Source organism: Pyxicephalus adspersus, chromosome 5 (genome assembly GCF_032062135.1).
Source record: "Pyxicephalus adspersus chromosome 5, UCB_Pads_2.0, whole genome shotgun sequence".
NCBI lineage: Eukaryota > Metazoa > Chordata > Amphibia > Anura > Pyxicephalidae > Pyxicephalus > Pyxicephalus adspersus.
Genome location: NC_092862.1, coordinates 96,755,834 through 96,776,298, shown reverse-complemented (window position 1 = coordinate 96,776,298; position 20,465 = coordinate 96,755,834). Strand labels below are relative to the sequence as shown.

The 20,465-nt window shown below is 35.4% G+C and overlaps 1 protein-coding gene across 2 annotated transcripts in view; it reads left to right on the top strand.

The window, feature by feature from the left end:
* Positions 1–20,465, top strand: part of VPS41 (VPS41 subunit of HOPS complex) — a 111,512-nt gene that overhangs the window by 29,290 nt on the left and 61,757 nt on the right. For both annotated transcript variants that reach the window (XM_072412220.1, XM_072412221.1), the window contains exon 4: positions 15,233–15,307. In XM_072412220.1, coding sequence (XP_072268321.1) covers positions 15,233–15,307 — 75 coding nt within the window. The remainder of the gene's footprint in view (positions 1–15,232; positions 15,308–20,465) is intronic.

Here is a 20,465-nt window from a genome sequence, read left to right as displayed (position 1 = left end):
ATTCATAAAGCTTAAAAATCAGCTTTATTACTGTTTTTTTTTTTTTTCAACCTATACTGCTTGTATGAAATTAAGGCACATATTGTTACTCAAGTTGGTTATTTATATCCTTTTATTTATATTCAGTGATGGAAATAATGTTTTAAGGAGTGGTGTTTTGACAGGCAGAGTTGCCTTTATTTAAATCAGCCACCATAAGCTGCTTTAATGCTTAATTAGAAGAGCATTATGTATTGATCTTGCTTGACAGAGCTTTGTGCACAAATGTTTATAACTCTGCCTAATGAACTGTTTCCTAATTGAAGAGAATCACAGTTGTTTCATGTTTAATGGATCTGTTCTACTGTTGCTACTGCTGTTTATAGACCTCTTCTGTAGAATATATTCTCTGTTCTACAACTTTTCTTTCTATATAATGTGGTAGGTTATGTGGGTGTGGTTTGTGTGTATGAGTAACTAACAGAAAGGTGGGTATTATTGGTGCCTCAGTCAGGTTTAAATAGTAGATTTGAGTTTGTAAGATTTATTTTCCTAAGCTTGCTAATAATCCCTTCTATGTACAATCAACTTTTTATTAAAAAAAAAAAAAAAAAAAAAAAGACAATGCACCCTTTACATAGGTGCAAAAAATCCTACTTCGGAATAACATGATCACATACAAATACACTCAAGAAAATCATTCCGCCTGCTAAATCAAATCATCAAAGTAGCATTTATCAACTTGCTGTTATTTATTTCTCAATTGACCCTGAATTGATAACTGCAAAAAACAGAACAATTTCTAGTTTTGGCAGCATACTTTGTCATCGCCAGTTAGAGCTTCACCCAGAGATATGGGCATATGCGTGGCACCACTTTTTAGTAGTGTTTCTCAACTAGGTTTCTGTGGAACGTAATATAGGTAATCATATTCACAAAAGCTAGACATTTTTATTAAAAGATAATTTTTATATTTAAAACATCTTTAAAATTCTTAGTAGATGATTTCCTGTAAAGAAGCAAATACATCTACTACTCACACCTCCGAAGGACATTTTGGCAAAGTCTTTTCCAAACTCCCTGGGAGCGTTCCCCTTCTGTCACCCATTCACTGGTCAGCGGTTCCTTCTACTTTTTCCTTTTTTGTCACTACATGATAAAGCATTGACATGGGGTTCAGACAAGTTACTATGTCTACATAGAATGGTGGTCAATGACTTAAATTGTACCTTTGTGGAAAGCCAGGTCATTGTACCTTTGTATAATGGTGAGAAAAGACTGATCGGAACAAGTTACAGAATACCTCACAGACACCAGAATATATATTATCGTGTAATCCTGTAAAAGGATTTTTGTCAAGGATTTAAATGCTGAAACAGAGTAATGCTCAAACAATGAACATAGACTGGGAAGTAAGGATGATAATGACATTGTCATTAGTGTGTACTGTGATTTCTTCAAGTGTTACTGTTACTCATTAGATAGCCTGTATACATTTAACACCAAATAATTTTATAATAAATCTGCTATTAAACTTTTTTTATTGATTTTAATAAATTTGCAATCATGTGGCTTGATATTAGTGTCAAGGGTTATAAAGACACAAAACACTTAGGTGCTGCTTAATTCAAAGTTAGTACTCATCTTTATTGGATGTATTTAATGGTCCAAAACAGCAAGGTCACAAGATTTAGTTTACCTCAGGGAGTGCCCATTTTCTTATCCTCTAACTAGGAGGAGTCAGGCATTTCTTTATTCGTATCCAGTAAATTTCAGCATCTGCACTCAATTCTATGATATTTGTAAATATTACAATTACACACTGATCTCAACCAATCAAATTGCTACATGACCATTTCTAGCTCATTTTGGGCAAACATCCTTGTGACATTATACTGTAGAAAACAATACTGATTAAAATATTATATTTTGTATATGACCTGATTATAAAAATTAAATTCTATATTAGAGATCATTTCAAACCTTGTCTTCTTATCCCTTATTCACATCTATCCTATGTTGCGGTGGATGTGCCTACTCATTTCCTTCCAAATCGTTTTACCCAGTGCAGCCCAACACAGTTGATGTGTTTTTTGGTGTATGTATTTTAGTGTGCTAAAGGCCTAATATGTTTACTGTGTGGATACACATGGCAAGCCTATTGGATTAATGGAAGCAACCCCAAAACACATTCACAATATGCATTGTCCCTTTTTGCAATAACAACCGATCTAACCATGGATTTTTTAAAGTGAGACTTTAGTTAATCACTTTAAATGTTTTACACTGTACATCACAAACTAGCCAACTCTATGATGGGGTATCACAAAATAAGTGATTTTTTACATGTTCTTTACCAAAAAAATTTCTCCTTGACATTGAAATTGACGTCCAGAAGGCCGGAGGTTGCTACAAGGCACAGCTATTTTGAATGTCAACCTTTAACCTTAAAGGTTATGTAGGGAAGTAAAAGGAGGGGTGAAAAATCTACACCACCATAGACAAGTAATTCATTTATTAATGCTGGAAGATGGCTGTGCTAGCAGATTGACTTTCTGAAGTAGCTAAATTTTCTAACTTCCTAAGTTAATAAAATACTTTATGGAAAGGAATAGTACTGCAAAGAAATTAATAAAATAGTTTGTGCTTAGACCTGCATTTAAGAAAATGTTTGTGACCGGTTATCTTTTATTTTACCTATAATATTAAAAAAAATGATAAAATGAAGGGCAGTTTTTAGAATATTCACATTACTTCATGGTCAGACTACACTCCTGCAAAAATAGTAGTGGTTGAGATAATTATACATTATGAACAATGTTACTTGTGCACTATAGCTAAAATCTACTCTGGGGGCAGCTGCTCTGCTTTTGTCAGCATATCCACTGAATCTATTATGAAGTATTTGTTGTCTCTGAAATAGGACACATGCTAGGACGCTGACACAGCTGGCCTGGTTTGTGAAAGGTCAAAGGTTTTACTTGTTAGGTTTCCTAAATCTAATTATATTCCTTGTTTCAAATATTCACATAAAAAACCCCTTCAAAGACATTTTTTCACAATGTTATTCAACCAAAGTTGACCTTCTTTTGCAAGCTACAATCAACTTCAATTATATTGTTTTATATGGGTATTTTGGGCAGTATAGGGATGGTGAAAAACTCCACCACAATCACTCAACAATCAGGATCAGGTCTCATGCTAATTTTTGAAGTGTGTCTGCACCAAATTATTGTCATGATTTTTTTTATACACCTCTAAAGTGTTGATGTTCATATAAACAGTTTTACTTGAGATCACTCACTGTAATTATTGCTATGAATTATCTATACGATTACCCTGGCCATAAACATATGGCATGTCCTGTGTTATGCTTTTGATCTATCAGTCTCTCATCCCCAAATTAGTATGAATAATGGTGTGAGAAATATCCAGTGAAGCTCAAATTCATTAATCACATCAGGATTAGCAATGGACAGCGTCCCTTGTACCACTCAACACATTTAACAAGGAGAACTGAGTGGTGGAGGCCTTGTGCTGAAGATGGATGTTTTACTGGGTTGTGTGATTGTTCCAAAAGGATATAATCCACTGTGTTATCATTGATCTGTAATTAATCCAATGATTACAGTGCTAAGCTCAAGTTAGATTAAATAATTTAACTTGAAAGACCTGGATCATTTGGTATCCTAATGTAGCTAGTTTCATCCAGCAATTAAAACATACCATTGCTGTTATCTTTTGTAATCCATGAAGACATGAAATAATTATTCTGTAGGAACTTTAAAGTGACATACCCCTCCCCCCTTTTCTTAAATTGGAATACAACATCTTTTGTTAATCAAAATATGGTGGTGGTGTTTAAAATATCGAGTGGTGTTTAAAACTTCGTATTGGCTTTAATATCTCAGGTGGTCATGCTACAGTGTTGTATGACCTTGATTCCACATGTAAACGTTAAAGCTTCAATCTTAAACTTAAAAAGTCAAATCTGGCAACAGGACAGCAGGAGAGGTACAGGAAAGTACATGATCTGGTGTTGGGTATATGCATTAAATCTCTGGAGCCTCCTGGATTTTTATTGCTAACCAGGCTACAAGGATTTAGGTGCTCTGAGAATGACTTTTGCTTGTTCCTGGGACTTCACTGACAGTTTAAGTCCTTGCAACTTAAGATCAACCTAGGCCCAAGTCACTTCAGATCGCAAGCTAAACAGTGAGTGAATCTTATCTAAACATAGCAGCTGAATTGGAGCAAAGCAATATTGTTTGAAGTTCTTATCTGCTATATGGTTAGGTGCCTGCATCAGTATCAGAATGCAGTCTCATAGGGTCCTTTGTACACGGTGGCCACAGACCTTATAAAAAGTGAAAGCAAATTTACCATCCTGATTGGCCCATGCATTTTGCTTATCAAATTTTCTCTCTGCAAGTATTGCAGACTTGCAACATAAATTAAACTTAATCTATGTTTAGGTAAATGCAGGGTAATTCGTGCTGCCTTTGTGCCTAGACTTTTCTGTTTTTTTTACAAATACCCAAGGATAAATTGTAAGCTCATTTGTCTGAATGTGGCCTAGTGTCAACTGTTACTAAAGGAAGAAGAGTTTTACATTAGTCACAATGTATGTTAAAAATGTTTTATCACAAAATGCTGTGCTGAACAGTTTTTGCATGGAATCTAATACATATTATATTTTTATGTTTCTAGACCAATAATTTGTTTACTTTGCTATTCCTGCATGAAAGGCACAAAGCAGAAGTGACAAAAGGTTCCATTAAAAGTTATGTTCCTTAACATTGTCAAACTGTTATTAATGTATTGTACTTTTACAGTGACAATGTTTTACACTTCTGCTGCTGGCAAGTGCTTCTAATAAATATTTCAATATTGGTAGTTCATGCAATCTGTTTTCTGCAGAGTAGTTATGAGATATTTTACATTAATATATCAAAATTCATCTTTTCATTGCCACCTTAAATGGGCAAATTCTGTAACCCTTTTTACCTGCTAAACAAAGAGTCTATTGACATTCTTTGACAATGTTAAAATCACTCCTGCCTTCCTGTCCATCTATCAGTCTGTATGTTTATTTATCAATGGCAAAGGAACATAAAATGTTACACCATTTTTTTTTGGGGGGGGGGGGGGGGTTTGTGCATAAGTAGTCCTGTCTGTTCAAAAGACTAATGTCTCAGTCCCCATAATCACACATACCTCTGTGCACTTTACTGTGTTACTGTGTAACTGTTATGTCCTCATATAAAAAAATTGAGCCATAAGTAAACTATTTACACATTTGAAATATATATATATAAATATATATTTGTCTTACCTTAGAATTTGTGTTTCTGTTGGTCCAGTCTAATTTACACAGGCCAACCAAGCCTGGTGATCTGATATTTCTATTCTTTGGTTAAGCAATTTACTCCCTGTATGTACCTCACATGTATGAGTGGACAGAGAAGTAGACACGTCAACATAAAAAAGAGTCAAAATCAAGAGTTTATACTAGTTAAATTCATGCAGTTTACATATATCTATGCTCTTGTAAACTCATACCTGCGTGTATGGTGTTTTTATTGTATGCTTGCGGTTCAACCTTTAAAATTAAAATGGAATTACTTAATGTCCCAGCAAAAAAAAATGTAAAGGCTCCTGGCATTTTAGTAGGCCGTCTTATCCCTTTCTGCATCAGGCATTGCTGAACACAACCAAAGTTCCCCTACATAAAGTTAGTTATTTTGTTATGCACGTTTACTGTGGAACTAAAGTCTCATTTTGAGACATCCATGATCAGACAGCTGTTTGTTGGAAGCTATATACCTTCTGTAATAACCGTTTTTATCTGCCTGCTCACCACCCAGATGTCAAATTTTGCTGAGCATTGGGTGCAAGGCAAACTCAGCAATTCATGCTTCCCTTACATGGCTAGGACTAAATGAACGCTTGCATGGGAGCTACATTATCCTTACCCACGCTTAACGTGGTCTCAGGGAAAAAAAAGATGGCAACACCCTGTGACAAAACAGAGACAGGTAAGTATTGCAAGTTTAGTTTCACCTTAATAGTGACAGAGCACAAGCAAATTCAACTGGGTCTCTATTGGCCTCTTAAAACACGTCATTTTTTTACATCCTTTAATAATACTTTGGCTGTTCTACAAACCAACCATTTTCTGAGAGAGAACAAAATATTCATTTTTTTTAAATGTTGCAAAACTATTTTTTCATTCTAAATCTTCAGAGCATAGTACCCCTTTCTTTTAAATATCACTAAATTTCTTGCCTTCATTTATGCAAATTGGGATGCATTGAAATTTTATGTCATGATGATTTTTGACCATTCATAAAATTAAGCAGCTACTAGTGGTCAGACACATATTTTTCCCTACAGAACAGCTGGAACCTAACACTGTGTCATCAACTGTTTGTGCCAGACCAAGCAATACCTTTAATGTATAACAGGTCAAAAAAGTCTTTACCTGCATTAATATTTTATTCTGTATTTGCTGGAGCCACAGAAGTTAGTTTCCAAATGCAGTGCTTCTTTATAGGAGATGTAGCCATCCCACCTCGACGGCCCTCCTCTTAACTGTTTAGAAAAACTTCTGCTAGATTTCACCTGTCCTTACTGATAATATGGAGACAAAACTACACAGCTTCAAAAAGAGGTGGACCACAGCTGCTAATCCTGGAATGATTTACAAGATGAGTAAAGAGCAGGAAAGAAATCAGATGAAGGTTTGCTACATATCAGCTTTACTTGCTGCATGACCGATAACAACTGGATGAATAAAAATTGCTTGAAAATGAGACTTTGTAAAGAAATGTTAATAGGGTTAGCATCAGCATGCTATAAATGTTTGGAATATTTTGAGTTTAGATCTGCAATAACATGTCAAGAATAGGGATTAAATAGAGTGTTAAGGCCTCATAGATCTAAATTTTGCCAGTTTGAGATCTCCCAAAGCTACAGATGAAAATTAAATGGCTTCCCAGTGTGCTGTTTTGTAGTTTCATTATATATAATAAATAGCTAAATACATTGGTACTTTAGGAAGTATGTGCAATACCCCTCAGTAACCATTGCGTTATTAATGGATACCAAAATCGGTTTGGCTAGTATGGATGTGAGCGTGGCATAGCTTTTTTTTTTTTTTTTTAATGTATTTAGGGTTAATTCCAAGCCGTAAATGCTCACACCTGGTAACCCTGATCCTGGCATTGTATTTTTTTTTTTAATCCTTGAAAATAAGGTAGTTTTGAAACAACCACTGTAAATAATGTTTCCAAATGAAATGATAAATAGAATTTGTACACAGCTTTGCTTTTCACACATTTAGTGTGAGCATTACTTGCTTATAAAGCATGTCTAAAAGCTTTGGATTTTTAACCCCTTCATTGTAATAGGCATTTTAGATATGCAACGTATGCCCTTCTGTTAAGCAGCCATGAACCTGTTATATTATGGTTATAAAAGGTGTGTAAATATAAATATTATTTTTTTTCCTACAATATCATACTCCTATATCAACCTACTTTTTTCATGTCAATAAAAAAAGGAAACATCCAATTGTAATACTGTAAATGCTTCAAAGTGGTTAGTTTTAAAACCGTGGTGAATTTCATCAGTCTATGGTAGTGTAAATGATTTCAACGCCATCCCATGCCTGGTCTTTAACTACACTTTTTTAGTATTTGTGGTTTATGGGCATGTAGACAAATGGTTCAAAAGAGAATGCTGGATGGTTCACCAACAAACCCCTTTCTGTTCATCATGTTGGATTTTGCTAAATTGTGAATAAACCTGGTTGTGAAACCAATGGGAGAGCAAATCCCCAGCTTTTGTGCTGTAGGTAAACGTGGAGTTTGTACCATTTTTATAGTACCCTATGCAAAATTGCTTTCAAGTTAATTGCCTGAGATGGTGAAACTCTTCCATGAACTTACCTGGCCACTACAAATATTCACTGTGTACTTGACAATGTGCCCCACAAGCCCCAGAATTTATTTGATATAGAGGGCTGTGTAAGGATTTTGAGTGATACATCTGAACAGAAAAGATAATGAAAAGGAGAAATTATCCCATCAAGCCACAATCAATTTATAATATTTATTATTCTGAGAAACCCTAACATACAGTGTATACTTGTCCCCCAGTCTTGCCTGCTATCTTGACCCATTCCCAGTGATATTTTTGGAGTTATAAAGGATTATGGTGTATGAGACACAATGTTTCTTATCTTTCAGTAACAGCATTATTACTTATCTGGAAGGTCATGTTCACCCTTAATTTGTGCCTAGTATTACCATTGAAAATGATACCTGGTGGTGTCTATATTAATTTTTTTTTTGCCATATCCTAAGTGTGAAACTACCTACCTTTAGGGAAATTCAGATTTATAGGTGTAGATTATACATACATGTTTTAGTTGGAATTCCATGTACACTATTGGTGTAAATTATGGCCAATAAATGTCAGTATATACTTATGTATATGTAACAAGTAAATGACTGATCGTACCTTGATTTCGTCTGTCTAGTAGTAGGTAGTCACATTCAACTGGACTTGTTAATGTGTGAAAAAAGTTTCACAGCCAGAAACCTTGCAGTTTCTTACACTAGTACAACTGATAAAGCCGCTTGTATAGGCTGCGACAATGTCTTCTTCAACTTTGGAAAACAAGTCCATTTCAATGTGACCAACTTGTACTAGATATGTAATGTCCTGGATTAATGAGAACCTTCCCAGACTTGATTTTTGACTCTTTTATTTACCTGTATATTTGCCTTTTTCCAGGAGAAAATGGGAACCGAATATTAAGTGTGCTGCCCACTCAGTCGTAGACAAGTCGGGATCAGTGTCTGGTGTGCAGTGTATGTCTTAATAGTAACATAAATGTATTGTTATCATAGAGAAAAACATATCTTCTATCCTCCAGTACAGCTCCCATACAGTATGTATGTCATTGGTATATTTGGGTGTTTGCCTGGAGTTCCACTTATTTTCGCTCTCCACTTAATTACCGCTTATTTTCTCTTCCCTGTATATTACATCAACGATAACTTGATTTAAGTAAAACTTGTAGGCCATATAACAAAACCATCAAGGCTGAAAAAATGGTTGTTGAGTATGAATAGATTCCCCAAAAATTTACTGAAACTTTTTTTTTTTTTTAAACTTTTTTAATTTTTTTATTTCTGCTGCTTTTCCTACATTTGAATTGTCTGTATAAAAACAAATCACTGTATTTTATTGAATGGTTTGTAGAATATTAAATGTTCTTGGGAAGATCCTACACATTGTGGGTTTTATAACACAGGTGCTATAATATAAAGAAGTCCTTTTCCCTTTCGAAGAAGGTTGATAAATTGTTTCTCTTCCAAAAGAAAAGGAAACTGCACTCTGTTGTTGCTTGGTTACATTTTTATTTTTATTTTTATTGAACAATCTTCTATATGAAGACACATTATCAAAGCCAGATATTGCTTCAGAAACCATGAAATGATCAAGTCTGTTTTAGGTAAATCCAATATAATCTAATATAATTGTTTAAATCATAACCAGTCTATTCAATATAACAAACTTGTGAAAACCGCCTTTGGCTATAGGCACATGCATTTGCCACCTTTATTTAAAAAAAAAAAAAAAAAAGGTATTCAAATAAACTTTTTAAGATTAGGTTTGTTTGACTGTCCATTTCTAGGTCCATGGGCCTAGTATGGGTTGTGTTTACTTCTGCTGTAAAATGGCTACCAATAGATTTGGTGCTGATTTATATATGCATGACACTGATAAGTTGCCTTCAGTTATTTATAGGATATATAATTGGTAAACAAATGGTTACATTGTTTAAATTTAAATATTTGCATTGTGTCAGCCTCAAAGTGCATTTCCATCTCCTGTTTCTTATCCACTCTACTTCAGTTCCACTGGGATGCAACATTTGTGAAAGAATCAATTATCCATTTGTTAGTAAGAGAAGCTTTACAAATTATACATTAGTGGATTGATTTCTCAAGTTCACCATTGGGGTATGGAGAATATAAGCAGGATGGTGATGATCCTCCTGGGAGATGAAGTTAACACAAAAGAACACAATTAAAAGAGGCCTCCTCAACAAGTCTTAAATTTATTCCTAATTGAAGAGCTGACATAATCTATACTAAGTGTATTTGTTTCCAGCATTTTACATTAGGTAATTGAATATTGCACAAGGTGGATTTGTTACTTGTTTGATTTTCCTGTCTTTTAGTTTGGAAAATAAAAATAATTGAGCAACTGGTGATAACTAAACTTGAACTATAAAAAAAGGGTCAGGAAAATTGTGTTTTTGTATAAATGTAACACTAAGGCTATGTACACACATTGTCGTTGGAAAGAATATTTCACAATCAACAGCAAAAGACTGAACGATGCATGAACGAGTGCTTTTCATAAATGCTCTCTCCCCTTTACTTATATTACAATCGCTGTACACACGCCAGATTCTCGTCTGATAATCACTTCAGGGCAGATATCATCTGATGTGTGTACGTTGCCTAACACAATATTCTTATCTCGTCATACTGTATAACTCAAAACCTAAAACTCAGTTTTCACAGAATGTAGAACATTCAGATGCATGTATGTATGTTATTTTGAGTTATAATTTATTGCTACTATTGTGAGATATCTCTGCTGATCTATATTTGATATATTTATGCATATACAGGTTGACAATAAAAATCCAGCAAACTCTGGACCTGAGGAGTGCCGGAATTTTTAAAAGTTATACTTACCTCCACTCAGAGGCCAGTCTTCATCTTGCAGCACCCGCGGACATCGGGCACAGTTGCAGGAAGCAGGCAGCTGGGACGTGTATTTAGTTTAGCAAGCAGAACTAACAGCTGTTTCTGCAGGACAGCGCCATCAAAACATCAGTGGCCAAACAGTGTAATGCAGTCCCTGTATTGAAAATGCAATCCAAAATTCATGCCGGGAAACTGAGGGAATCAGATTATCGATGGCTGGGTTTTCGATTGTCAACCTGTATAGAGCTCTTGCATCTTCCACAGTGCTGTACAGCACACAGTAATATCACTAACTGCATTCTCAGAGGAAATCACTGTCTTATTGTCCCAACCATAGTCATAAGGCATTTAAGGGGAAACCAATTAACCTACCAGAAGGTTATGTGGAAGACAAACCTCACAAACCTAGGTAGATTTTAATCTCCTATTTCTTTCTTTGTGGAAACCTTTATTTTTAGTTAAGTGCCAGTTTTACATGTGTATGAAAGCAAAAATGTTTCGCAGTTTTGGAATGAGTTGAAAAAAGTTAGACCTTCACCCCCCCCCTCATTGTCACTGGGAAAGAGATTGAGGGGAAAACCAAATTTTAGACTTGTGAGTGGGTGAGGACTATTCATTCATTTGGGAAAATGATCATATGACAGCTGTTTAAGATGAAAATACCTCTCACAATGAGGTTCACTTTTTAATTTTTGTGGCGTTTCCAGAAATGAACGCAAAATAACTCTAAAAAACTTTAGCTACACTTGCACCCAAGGACAGTTTATTAGTAAGAGGGCCAAATGTTTTCTTGCTTTCCAGGGAAATACAGATCATTTATGAAAATGGAACACACCGCCATGGAAAGGGACCTTACTGGGGTGTTTTGTTTTCAAAGTCAATGCAGTTCCAGCCAATACTACAAAGGTGGTCCGTAAGGTCATGTTTAATAACATTTATTTACAATGTGTTGAATACAAACAGGGATACAACTTTTAAGGTTTGTAATAGTATACTATAAAAAAAAATTATATTACAGAAATGTACTCACATTCTACAGTAGATATGATAATTCATAAAGAAATGCTGTAGTATTTTTTTCCAAATTGGGAAGTGTAACTCTCAGTAGAACTGTTATGGCCCTTTTACTGAGTTATCCAAATCTGTTCTACTTTCCCTTCAGTTTGAGTTTTATTCCTACCTAAGCTAGAAAAGTGTACTTCTGGGTTATTTTAGAAGCAGGTTCCGGTGCTAATTATATTTTGAGAGCTATTTATTATTATAGTCATGAGCAATGTATTAGTACAGTCACCAAGTTTCACTATAGTTAGACCTAAGCAGAATTGTCTTCCATGTTAAAGGTTTTTCAAATGATAGAATTATTAAGCAGACTTGGGAATAGAATATCACTTTTTTATGTCATACTTATTTAACCTTTTTGGCTTGCCCACAAGGTTTTGAAACTGCTACTTTGTTAAAATGTGAACATATTTTATTACACCAACTTATCTGCGGATGTGATTAGTAAGGTATAAATAGGTCATATCTATATAATGTACAACAGTTTAATGGGCTCTCTCTACTAACCTGTCAGATGTATTAAATATCTATATCTGCTGGGAGCAAAGCTATCTTATTTAAACAGTAAAATGACAACAGGAACGGAAAAAGGTGATTTATAGGGGCCTGGCTATGCAAATTAGGTTTACCTTTTACTAGCTTTTGTCCTTACTTGTATTAAAAAGAGGAATTTTTTTTATATAGGTTAATTTAAAACTAGACCTGTGGGTTTAAATTTTAAAATGTTATATTAATGTACTGTTTTTGTTTTAGCCCATGACGCAAAACAGTGTAGGTAATAAAGGCTACAATAGATAACTTATTAATAGTCAATTTTAAGAAGATGACGACATGACTAATTTGGTTTCAATGTGGATAATGTCCCTCAAATCAATAAATCAATTTTCCTTTAACTTACCCATTACCAAATTGATTTTTTGTAGATGCCTAATTTTTTTCCAGACTTTAACTTACCTTCACCCACTACCCCCCCACCATGTTAATTGTCAGCATAGAAAACAGATCAGCAACTACTGGCTTTTCACACTAGCCAGGTAGGTAATAAAATAATTTGCGTTACATCATGCTTTAGCTTGTGTTGCATTGGGCATTCAATTTATTTATTCTAAAAATGTCTGTTATTGTGAAGAGCAATGCATTGCAATACAGTAGTACGTTATTGCTTGTTGCGGTGAACTCCTCTATAGATACATTGATTATGAACTGTGAGAAGTCATTCACAATAAATTGCACCACTGAGCACAATGTACATATTGTGTATGACCCCAACACTCTGTGAATAGAACCTAAAAACCTTACTGAAGCTCTAGTCATTGCACACTCTATCCAAAGCTAAACATAGGCAATACACAGCCTAACCTTACACTTTAGCAGCAGTATATTCCTGTTTGCTGTACATTTTAGCAGAATTGTTTTGAGCAATATGAGGATATGTCCACAGTGTTTAGGAATTATTTTTTTTTAAAAAAATGACCTGTTAGAAAAAAAAAATTATACTTTAGATCAGAGGTAGGCAAACTCCGGCCTTTAGGCCAGATACGGCCTAGCCAGTTTTCCAGTCTGGCCTAACACCCCCCTAGTTATTTATTGTTGGATCCGGGATAATTGAATTGTCATGTTATTGCGAGTTCCAGCACAGTATACGCAGCTACCAGTCTCCGGAAGGTTGACCTTGAACGTCGTGTCTTCAACCCCAAATGGACTGACGAATTATTCTTCATTCAAGGCGGCAACAAAGCCCTGTATTTAGTGTGCAACGACACCAACAGCACTTTCAAGCGATCGAATCTCAAGGGGCATTTTGATGCCAAGCACGCGCACACGTACAGAGACTACACTGCGGAAGACTGAGGCTGCTCGATTGCAGTCACGGTTGGGAAAAACCTTTCCTTGGACACCTTGTTTCTTCTGGCCTAGTGTGCCTATTTGACCTCCTGAAAAAGCCTAGTAGTCCAAAAAGTTTGCCGACCCCTGCTTTAGATAGAAAAAGTAAAGGGTCGAAAGGTATTGAAAAAAGGTCCGGCATGTTGTGGTGTTTTATGTTCTTCAATTTTGGCTGTTTGGTTGATTCAATATAGGCTACGTTTGGATCATTCTAATAGTATCCCATTATAGCAAATTAATAGCAAACTAAATAATAGAAGGACAAACCTAAACAAATAACATCAGTTTATATTCATTCAGGCATTTACTGTTTACAGTAGTAAATGCCCAGCATGGATGACCAAATTTCTAGTTCCTGTTTTTCAAAGTACGGTTTCAGTTGCTGCTTTACACTTTCAGAGTGCAGAGGCTTTCCTACAGAAAAGGCTCTGGAACGAGCTTTCACTTTGAACACTTTGTTAAGATTTACAACAAAAATCAAATGCTCTACACCTTTTTACAGGAATCTGCTTGCAATGCTGTTGCAAAGTACTTGCAATGCTGTTAGAGAAAGAAGTGTGTCTGGTCAAGAAGTTAAACCAGAACTATGAGAAAAAATAAAACACCTTTACAGGTGGCAAGTTATCAATGCCAAGTCAGTCCGGTGCTATCCCGGCATGGACTGGACACCAGAAAATGGAAACAAGATAATGAAAACTCATTTTTCCCTATATAAAAACAAGGTTTATCCATCCTTTTACCGTATTTTTTGCCGTATAAGACGCACTTTCTTCCCCAAAACTTGGGGGAAAAATTGGTGCGTCCTATACCACAAATGTGTTATAAAATAATTAAAATAAGATACTCGCCCGCTCCTGCGTGTGTCTCTTCTCCTCGCTGGCTGCATGCAGCGTGTGTCTCTTCTCCTCTCTGGCAGCGCGTGTCTCCTCCTGGCTGCAGTGAATGAAGCCAGCACAGCGCCCCCTGCTGTTCCCTGTCCTAACTGCCGTACAGTGGAAAAAAAGCACAGAGTGATCAGAAGGGGAATTTGAAAGGCACAGAGTGATCAGAAAGGGAATTTGAATGGCACATGAGTAATCAGAAGGGGAATACTGGTATGAATGGCACATGAGTGATCAGAAGGGGAATAATCTTTCAGAATCTTTTTTTTTTTCTAGGTTTTCCTCCTTTAAAATTGGGTGTGTCTTATATTCCGGAGCGTCTTATACGGCGAAAAATACGGTATTTGAAGTACAAAATGTGATCAGCTGATTTTTTTAATTTTTGGCTTCTTTTTGGACTTTAGGTTACAGTTTAAATGCTACAGCTTTAAGTCATAGGTTATCAAAGTGTGAACTTTTTCTGATGTCTGTCGGTGCCTTAATGATCCATAAAAAAATCTGCTTTTAGTTAAGGAAAATTCCTGCCACAAGAATTTGTGAATATCCTTAACTTTGTATTTATTTATTTATGTATTTATTTTGTAAGAGAGTTTTGTGTAGTCCTATATTATTTTGTATTTTTTTTTTCTGCAGAGCACTGTGAAAATCAATCAGATCAGCCTGGATGAAAGTGGGGAACATGTAGGCATATGTGCAGAGGATGGCAAGGTATCCCATTCTTGGTTTTTTTTTTTTTTTTTATTTATAATATTTTTTTTTTTTTTTTTTTTTACATGTATGTATGGTATGTATAACAAAAAGTAATTACCCTAATTGTTAGGTCACAATACAATGTTTGTGTCAACAATAATACATAACAAATCACAAACGGTTTTATCCAGATCCTGCTCTTGTTGATATTTTTATATATTGATGAGAATTATAAAGCAATATATTAGTAAAATCTAAATTAAAACAAAAATGTTTAGCAAATTAGTACTTGCTTTACTCACATTCATTTGTCTTGTTCTACTGCATTCTGTTTGTGAATAATTGTCCTTTTACCACTATAAAGGCCTTTACCTAATTAAAGACAAATTATCTTTAATGCCTGCCACTTATGAAGAGAGTGACCATTTGCCTCACTGCCCCCTGTAAGTCTAGTCACAGGCAACACTGATGTTATTACATATTAGTACTGCTTGTAGGAGACAGAAACCAAGGGAAGGTGGTTGCTGGGTCTGCTCTGCATTTTTATGACCAACATTGCCCCCGTTGGACCAATTCTGCCAATTATTGGATGCTGTCCACTACTGGTCTCTCTTAAATCAACTCCCAAGACTCAGTCATAAAGGTCATGAAAGTTGTATATCTCAAGCCTCTATATTTTCCACATATGGTTTGCATTTTTCAGTAAAGGTAAATTAAGACCACACCAGGTATTAGGCAGGCTAACAGTTTTGGGACACCCCAAAAGTTGGTCAATGAGTCACAACTAGCAAAAATGTATCATCACTGAATAAACCTATGTTTATGTACCTGCCACTGCTCTGTACCTCAAGGAACCATTTTAGCCACCATGGAAGCAGAATATTCATATACTAACTTTACCCATAATGATTGTCTTGCAGCCTATGCAGAAATTGAACCAATTACACAGCATATCAGGACCCATAATACATTTCTATTGGGCGGGACCTTTTACTTTCAGTGGAAGGGAGTGGTAATAGGTTTACAGTTTGCCCCCAATGTATAAATCTGTTTGACACCATAAAACCTTTTGGCCTACTTTCACTTTATTGATTACATTTTGATTATCTGGACTGCCAAAGATAAAGATTTTTTAAAAAATTCACAGGAGCTACAACAACTTGTGAATAAAGTGAGACCATTCACAGACATATAAACTACTTGGACAATATAATTAAGAAACATTTTTGTAAACATCCATCTGCAGAAAACCCACAGTCCATCCCACAAATATCAGGCATGACAGATTTCATCCTAGACACATAAAATAATCTGATTTACATACAGTTAAACCATATACAAATAGACCAGGTTCAGGTTCAATTTAGCCATTTTGTGGTTTTTGTGGTGCCCCTTTAAGCTGTGACCCAAACATTTTAATGTAATACTGCTTAGATTTTTACACCCTGTCAGTACTCATAGAAATGTATACTTACGCTTTCAGCACCACTGAGTTGACCTACCACCCCAATGATGTGAAATATAGTGAAAGCCTTCCCTGAATCCATGGCCCTGTTATTATCAGACCTTGCAAGCTCTACTCAGAAATTCTCCCGATTTTATCCAAATATATTTTTCCTCAAATCTGCCCCAGGAAAAAGTAATTACTAGAATGTCAATATTGTTATTTGTATTAAGTTGATTAACAGCTGTAGAAAAAAAAGAAAGGCAAGAATAAGAGGTTATAGCTGGTTTGAGCCATTATCCGGCTTTTCCTTGCACTGCACTCTGTGTATCTGTACAATAGTAGACTTGTGCCTTGCTGGTTATAAATCTGCAAAATTGGATTTCTGTGAACTTGAGGTTCTCTGTCTTACATTAAGACACAGGCAAACACTTATATGTGTTTGCCTTGAATTATTAAGACTTTTGATGAGCAATTGTAGTTTATCAGCCTATTAAAGTATCTTGCGACAGCCACATTAAATAGATGTAAAATCGATATATGTGCAGTCCCATGCCAAAAAAATGGTGTCTACCTTTACAGCTGGAGTGCATTTATCATGGGTGCTATATAACTAACAATTATCAGTGCTTCAAGGGAATGTGGGGCTCTGACATATCAGGGATTTTATGATTGATTTTCCACTTATAAGAAGGTACCATTATTTTCTAACGTGTATAAATAGTGGACAACAAAATAAAAGGTTCAGATAGGATATTTTGGGGCAAATTACTAAATCTAGAATAGTTTGTTCCCCTTAATTTAACATTCTAAGTGACCAATTTTAAAGTGCAATCTTTGATTTTTGTTTTTCATTAAGCCTGATGCTGTGAAAAGATTTAGGGAATTATGTATTAACAAAACACCTATCATTATATTTTTCAAACTTCTAAAATATGCTGTGCTTAAGCTTTCAGAAATATTACTTCTTTACTCTTGCCTTTTAGGTAGAAGTGTTAAAAAGCTAGTATTATTTTTGTGTGGGTTTTCTGAGGTGTAGGTATGTATGAAGACTAAAGGTAGCCATACACTAGACAGCAGGTAGAGGATTGTTAATAAAAAATAAATAAATGAATATATCCTTGGTATCAATTGGTTACCTGGTTACAAATGTGCACCCATAAACCAGCAGAGCTCATAGCACTCTCTAACACCTACCAGCCTCCAGCTTAACCTAGCTTCCTACCTCTCCCATTCAACTTTATGGGAGTGTTTAGGAACCACTTTGTGCAAGTGTTTCTGGAAACATGTTGCTTTTACATCTCTGGAGGAAGACTTGTACTGCCATTAAAAATGGAAGACCAGTATATGCAAACACCTCCAGGAGAAGCAAACTGCACTGCAAGTCTAAGCAGCAGTATGCTGTACGCCTGGAAGCAGTGTAGTTTTTTTTGACCACAAGAGTTAAAGGGCCCTTGCTTTGACAACTGGTATAGTTGTGGTGTTGTGTAAACTGCAGAGTGACTGTGGTTAGTTAGGCAGCACTCCCTGCTACCTATATATTGAATACAAAAACACATATTTTTCATAGATCATTAGATTTGGTGTTTTTATTAAATCTAACATCTAATATTGAGGGATTTTTTTTTTAATAATGTATGGCCACCATAACAGTCACCTAAACCTCTACCTTGAAAGTTGGGTGCCAGTCTAAATTGTTTTCCCTTTATTTTTTTCCACACATTATGGAGGCGGGGAACTAACTAAGCTCATGCCGAGCTACGTTTGCACTACGTTTAGAAACAACCAGTGTAAATCAATGGTATTGGTCAGGACGTAGGCCAGGTTAACTCCAGAAGATGTGAATGCAGAGTAATCAGTTTGGTCACTAGTTGGATTGAACGCCAATAAACAGGATATGTCTACTGCGTGTGGCCATGTTTTTGGATGTACATACTTCCATGCCTGGTGTGCATCATGGCATGCGAATCAGTATCAGTATTTGCATTCTCACAGTGTCTAGACCAGTGTTTATTTTACTTTTTTTTTTTTTTTTTTAACATAGGGGAACCCTTGCAATAACTTCCATGTCTTTAGGGAACCCTTGCTATAATTTACTATATTCACAGTTCTCACAGTACATTAAGGTGGTGGTCAGCAGGAAAAATACCCCTTACACTGCTTGCCATAGGAAAAGCTACCACCCTTACAGGTAACTAAAAGACAATTGGAATTTGTTAAACTGACCTGGGAGTCACAAAATGCTCATCGCTCAAGGAACCTCTAGTAATCACTGGAGAAATCCAGGTTTAGACAATAAAATGTATGTGAAGGAATCTTTTTTCCCTCTTTTTTTTTTTTGTATTTTAGAACAGGCAGACTAGTCCTGTAAATGTGGATAATCTGCTCTGGAAGTTGAAGCATTACATTAAACATTTCTTCTCTATGCTGCCCACATTTCACAGCAGTGCAAACATGTCACATATGTCCTTGTTTGTTTTCTTTAAAAAAAAAAAGAAAAAATCTCATATGTTGAACTTTTTTTTTCTAATAAATCAGTTACTAAAAGTCACATTACTCAGACCGTTGCCATAATCAGCCAGAAAAAAACAGATCCTAATGTCAGGTTATTGCCGGAAAAATAAATGAAGGTACTACTTTCCAATTCATTTTTAGTGGCAGATACATTGAGTGCTTATATATAAAAAAAAAAAAAAATTGGAAAGCAGGGAAATTAGATTTGTTTTGTCCATGGATATCCGTTACCTAAATGCACATTTGTCATTAAACACTAAAGGTTTTCTTTTGGTATTATACTCATGAACTAAAATCAAAATTGTCATAAAGTTTTAATTCCGCAAGCATATTTTAGGACTGATGTTTTGCAATGTGCTTGTCAGAGATGAGCCCGTTTTCAGGCCTGGATATATTGTGTTGCAGAAACACACTTGCCAAAGTGTCTAATGGACTAGAAATTATATATGCTAAGCCAAATTACTGTTGGTAAATAATATATTTATTAAATCACAGAGCAGTATTCAGAACACTGGTTTATTGCATTTTTGTTTGGAACATTCAGTAATAAACCTACAATATACCTGACTGATTACATCATCATATTGATCCATTTCACCATTAAACGCTGGTCTAAATAAGGTTACTCATGCATTATTTTGCTGCACTGCAAGGGTAAAATTCTTGTGTGTAGTCCCGGGTTTTAGTGTTTCTGCCTTTCCTTGGCAGTTTGGCTTCAGGCCCTATAATATACGCTGTTTTTTGTGCTTTCTTCTAAATGGCTTGAAAGACATAGACTGTATCTGGAAGGATCTAAAGGATCTGTTCTCCTCATTAGACTGTTAGAGCTCCGGAATCTTCTTTTACAAGACAGACTCCTGAATGTAAAACCCACAAAAGGGTAAAAGAAACTGACAACGGGGTCTCAAACACAAAACATGCCAAAACTTTTAGTACTACTGATCAATAAAATTACATGATTAACTATAAGCCCACTTTCTTTGTTGGCTTTTGGGAGAAACAAACACCTTTCAGATAGATAACTTACCACTTCATATTACTCATATATCCTTTCTGGGCCTATTACCCACTAATCCTATATTACTATATTTTAGTGTAAGTGAACAATTTAATCACAGCTTGTCTGAATAAAGTTTGGGGGGAAAATTATGTTTAAATGACGAATGACTATGGGTTTTTGAAAAATGAGGTTTAGATCAAGGATGAGTGGGAGTACTA